The following is a 6,172-nucleotide window of genomic DNA, read 5'->3' as shown; positions in this document are numbered from 1 at the left end:
CAGGACTACAAGCCCTTATCACCCACGGCAACGCCACTCCAGGGGGAATGTGGGAAGAGAGGAGATTAAGAGGAGAGGAGAGACACACACACACACACACTCAGCACACTCATGCGGACGATAGGTAAAACAGAAACACTAACACACAAACACATACAAATACAAACACACACCATAAGCTACGTATAAAGTCACACACACATACACACATTGCATAAGTAGTATGCAAACACAACAGAAGGGCACGCATGGACACACACTCATTGCATTCCACTCACACACACACACACACACACACACACACACACACACACACACACACACTTGTTAAAGCCTTCCTCTTCAGTGCTGGATCCATTTTGAGGAGAAAGAGGAGAGCGTGAGGAAGAAGCAGAAGACGAAGGAGAAGAAAGAGCAGGATGAGGACAGAACAGGAAGAAGCTTCTGGGACCCACCTGATGGCTTTGTGGGTTTTGTAGTTTTTTTTAATCACAGGAATCTGGGCAAGTTGCCTACTTTGCCTTCCGTCCATTCACCTTATACCATTTTTATCTGTTTCTAATGACCGTGGCTGTGCTGGCCTTAGCTACACAGTAGAATATGAAGCCAAAACCCACATGATTGGATGAACGTGTCTTTTTTTTTTTACTAACTTACGATGTCCGTTTATTTGAATTTTTTTTTTTAATATCTCGATGTCGGTTATATTTTAATTTCTTTTTTACTATCTCGATGTCCGTTATATTTGATTTTTCTTTTTTTTTACTATCTCAATGTCCGTTATATTTGTTGTATTTTATATTTTTTATTGTGTATTTTCACATGTATTTGTTGCCTTTGTAAATAAGTATAAGTATATATACTCTTTTGATCCTGTGAGGGAAATTTGGTCTCTGCATTTATCCCAATCCGTGAATTAGTGAAACACACTCAGCACACAGTGAGGTGAATCACACACTAATCCCGGCGCAGTGAGCTGCCTGCATCAACAGCAGCGCTCGGGGAGCAGTGAGGGGTTAGGTGCCTTGCTCAAGGGCACTTCAGCCGCGGCCTACTGGTCGGGGTTCGAACCAGCAACCCTCCGGTTACCAGTCCGAAGCGCTAACCAGTAGGCCACGGCTGCCCAATCTGTACAAGAATCACATGACAGGACCCTCTTTATTTTAACACCTAAGGGAAACATACTCGAGTAAAAAATTAGAGAGTTAAAGGTGATTAAAGGTTTTAAAGGATGTAAAATATCGTCACAAATTCCTTTAATGTGTAGTAGTAATGCACTTTAAGTGAAACAGTCGAGCTACACGGGGAGTTAGACTAAAGCATTCTGTTTCGTGGAGCATAACAATCATTTTAAGGCTGGTCTAGTTTTTTATGCCCACAGCGCTCTCATGTGCTGGTGGAAGCCGATTGTTGCAGCAGACGCTCCGTGAACGAAATGCTTGTACAAAGCAGTACATTCCTCTCAGAAGTCAGTGATTGGACTGATCTCAGTGTAGTGCACACTTCCTTAGCCTCCTAAAAATAAGAATTTTTGGAACATTTGTGGGACCAGACGTTATGTTATGTCATTATGCTGCAAACTCCTTGCAACAACACTTGAATGTGAACTGCTTCCATTTGAGAACTGACCTATTAAACAGTAACTGTGTTAGGAAATTACACTCATTAGACCATATTTTATGGGTAAACACAATATGATATTTAGGATATTTGTTACCATATTTACTAAATGTATTTTTGTTACATTTCGAGTACTTCCATTTTCCATTTCCTAATGCTATTCGAAGCGTCAGTTTATTGCACATACTTTTGTTTTTGAGTGGTCACTACATACCCGTGTTTGATGGCGTGATAAGTGACGTCGCTCAGTCTGCAACTTTGTCTAACGTTGGCTATGTGGTATTAGCCTATCGCTCGTATTAATTTGGGACGTTGCAGTCGGAATTGTCATTTGTAGTCCAAAGTAGCCTGGGCTATTCGAAGCGTCAGTTTATTGCACATTTTATTTTGAGTGGTCACTACATACCCGTGTGTGTTTGTTGGCGTGTTGTTGCAAAAACAGCGTAATCATTTTATGCAAGCAAACTGCATACAGGGAGTCTTTATTGTTGAGGTCTGACATGATAATCATCTTGCATCTTAACCCACAAGCGGTTCCCGAGTAATCCGTTTTTTAAATTGCGACTGACTATCATCAAAGTGAGACCTAGCAGAGCCTGTTCTCTGGACCTAGCTACTGTCAATACATGATCCATGGGGTGGAGCTCCCCTGAAACTTGTCCCCTTGGAAACAGTGCAGTGCAGCGATAAACGTCCTACGTAAATAAGCATATTTTGAAATATGCATTCAAAAATCTTCAAAATCGAGAGTGCACACCTTTGTGCCACGCGCAAGCCACATACGAAATCTTAGGTCAGTCTGACAAAAGGTCAGCGAGATACAGTATGCGTGCCACAGACACACACACAGACACACAGACGCTTCTTGCTTTATAGATAGATGTGCGTTTTTTTTCCCTCCGATTTTTGAACGATATTCGACTTTTGGTCCTTGATTATCGAATGGCATTTTTGGCAGAAATCCACATCCCTAGTGTGTGTGTGTGCAAATGGGCTATTTGTGTGTATGTGTGTGTGTGTGTGTGTGTGTGTGTGTGCAAATGGGCTATTTGTGTGTATGTGTGTGTGTGTGTGTTTGCACATAGTGCTATTTGAGACTGAAGAATGTCTGTGGGGGAAACGGACAATTTTAGCCAAGTACCATCAACATGAACATAATGGAGAGGAATGGGAAGCTGCACACACACACATACAGTACACACTTATATACACACACACACACACACAGTTTTTTTTACAGTAAGAATCCCTTTGTTGCTGACAAACACACCTTCTGGACCACTCTCTCTGTCTGGACCAGTGCACATACACACTCCTATACAAATTTCCACACATACACACTCCTATACACACTTCCACACATACACACATACACACTTCCACACATACACACTCCTATACACACTTCCACTCATACACACTCCTATACACACATACACACTCCTATACACACTTCCACACATACACACTCCTATACACACTTCCACACGTACACACTCCTATACACACATACACACTCCTAAACACACATACACACATACACACTCCTATACACACATACACACACCCACACATACACACTCCTATACACACTTCCACACATACACACTCCTATACACACATACACACACCCACACATACACACTCCCATACACACATGTCCCCACATACACACACCTACACATACACACTCCTATACACACACCCACACATATACACTCCTATACACACACGTCCCCACATACACACTTTCACACATACACACTCCTATACACCCACATATATACACTCCTATACACACACATCCCCACATACACACTCCTATACACACAAACACACTCCTATACACACATTTCCTCACATACACACAAAGTCCCTCATACTCTTTGTACAGGAAGACCACTCCTATTCTCTGGACACACACACACACACACACACACACACCTGCATGTGTACATGCGCAATCAGTAAACAGCTTCCTCTGTGGTTCAAAACAAACACACACACACGTGACACACACACACACTTATCAGGGAACCAATAATAGATATGCACACACACACATGGATGATAAGGGACTGAGCATATATATGGGTCATAAGGGACTGAGCGTATATATGGGGATCATAAGGGACTGAGCGTATATATGGGTCATAAGGGACTGAGCGTATATGGGGATCATAAGGGACTGAGCGTATATGGGGATCATAAGGGACTGAGCGTATATGGGGATCATAAGGGACTGAGCGTATATGGGGATCATAAGGGACTGAGCGCATATGGGGATCATAAGGGACTGAGCGCATATGGGGATCATAAGGGACTGAGCGCATATGGGGGTCATAAGGGACTGAGCGTATATGGGGGTCATAAGGGACTGAGCGTATATATGGGTCATAAGGGACTGAGCGCATATGGGGATCATAAGGGACTGAGCGCATATGGGGGTCATAAGGGACTGAGCGTATATGGGGATCATAAGGGACTGAGCGCATATGGGGATCATAAGGGACTGAGCGTATATGGGGATCATAAGGGACTGAGCGTATATGGATCATAAGGGACTGAGCGTATATGGGGATCATAAGGGACTGAGCGTATATGGGGATCATAAGGGACTGTAATATGGGAAGTTTATTGTTTCGTTGTTAATCCTTTAGCTCTCTTGAGCTCTCAGTCATGTGCATCAGTTTGCTTTTTTTAACTGGTGGCAGTGCCCAAGATCAGATGACAATACATGAGTTGGATAATGTAGGCTAAAATATACTGCTCAAAAAAATTAAGGGAACACTTCAATCATACACTGGATCGGTACTCTGACACTGTTTGGCTCTGAGCACAAGTAAAACTTTTGAGGCGAGTGTTTTATTTTGCAAGAACTGTCAGACATTCTGTGAATGTAGTTTGAGAATGGAGAAAAGGGTGGAAGGTTTCAAAAAATGTGTTTTAACAATTGTGGAAAACTGTAAGTGTTCCCTTTTTTTTGCGTAGTTCTGTATATAAAGGGAGGCCTAAAGCAAACAATAAAGGACAATGTTTAAGCCATTGGACATTATTGAAAGAAAACGATAGCAAAGATATGCAGAATGAATGAATAATGGCTTTTCAGCAAAAACATAGCCTACCCTAAAAGAAACGTTAAGCCTACATGACATGTTTCCGTCTGCAAAGGGTTAAAGCGCTAATGATATTGATGATCCGGCTGCGCACGAGTTGACGTTCATTTGTGATTTATAATGGGCACATCTGGCGTAGGCATGTTTTTTTGTGCGTACGTTCGTTTTCTCTGAATCACATGTACGGTCATTTCAGAAATGATCATCAGGTGCATCTCAAGATGGATCCAGAGGTGGAACAGGAACTCATAGCCCCTGTGTGTTCTAAGAGCCCTGTGTGTTCTTTCTGTGTGTTCTAAAGAGCCCTGTGTGTTCTTTCTGTGTGTTCTAAAGAGCCCTGTGTGTTCTTTCACCCCTGTGTGTTCTTTCACCCCTTTGTGTTCTTTCTGTGTGTTCTAAGAGCCCTGTGTGTTCTTTCTGTGTGTTCTAAGAACCCTGTGTGTCCAACTATGATCCCTCTCCCCCCTGCTGAAAAAAACAGCCTGACCAGCTAAAGGTGGTTTGCTGGTTGACCAGCTTGTTAACCAGCTTGTCTGACCACCCTATGATATGCTAGACCAGCAAAACATACCTTTGGCTAATCTTCCCAGCTTACTGTATGATGGTTTTGCTTGTTGTACCACCTCAAGCTGGTCATTTTTGCTGGTGTTGCTGGTCTATAGTGCTGGTTTAACCCTTAGAACCCTAAGCTGTTTTTAGGGCATTTTCACTACCTTTATTCATAAGGATTTATTCTGGTCATTGTAAGTGCCACACACACACATATTATATATTGTTTTTTCAGCAGAGTCTAGGCTATCCAGATCTGCCATAATTTCATGTATTAGTACTAGCATTGATTTTATTTTGATTTTTAAAGAATTAAAATATAAAAAGGGTATTATAAAAATTCTTATATTTCGACATGTATCTCACCACGCTCAAGCTCATAGCTCTACATGCATTTCATGTGTGTATAGGGCAGACTGTCCTGAAATGGGCAATATAATTACCATGTTGGAGGGATACTCTGGGGCTGAGCAATTTACAGAAATATGTGGTGTGTGATTTATGGAAATAAATGCCATTTTTTTATTTAGTGATGAAAAATGACCTTTCTGCGCTCCATATCTGTGACACGAACTGATCTGACCTGACTTGACCCGAGGTTGCGTGTTAGCCTGCGTGGCTATGGTGTATGCACTCATAATGATTCTCAACTTTTTTACTGGATTGCCATGAACAAAGTAAAGGCAAAAAAGGTGTTTCTTTGTTGAACAAATTGGGATGCAATGTGAGCCTTGAATTGGATGCCATGCAGGAATTTGCTAGGATCTCAAAACCTGATTATGAACGTGCTTTGCCATAGAGAAACACACGATAGCGTTGGATTATAAACATGCTTTGCCACAAGAACAGACAAAAACGTGGGGTAAGTCCAGCTATATGAAGTTATT

The 6,172-nt window shown here is 41.9% G+C and overlaps 1 protein-coding gene across 1 annotated transcript in view; it reads left to right on the top strand.

The window, feature by feature from the left end:
• The window catches only part of LOC121685762 (transmembrane protein 26-like), an 18,775-nt gene extending 18,608 nt beyond the window's left edge, over nucleotides 1-167 (top strand). The window contains exon 7 of the mRNA XM_042066517.1: nucleotides 1-167. This exon is cut by the window's left edge and continues 308 nt beyond it. Within this exon, the coding sequence (XP_041922451.1) occupies nucleotides 1-69 (69 nt within the window). The 3' untranslated portion in view covers nucleotides 70-167.
• The last annotated feature ends 6,005 nt before the right edge of the window (nucleotides 168-6,172 follow it).

This window comes from Alosa sapidissima, chromosome 16, assembly GCF_018492685.1.
Source record: "Alosa sapidissima isolate fAloSap1 chromosome 16, fAloSap1.pri, whole genome shotgun sequence".
Taxonomy (NCBI): Eukaryota; Metazoa; Chordata; class Actinopteri; order Clupeiformes; family Clupeidae; genus Alosa; species Alosa sapidissima.
Note: the sequence above shows the minus strand (reverse complement) of the source record. Positions and strands in the feature narration are given on the sequence as shown.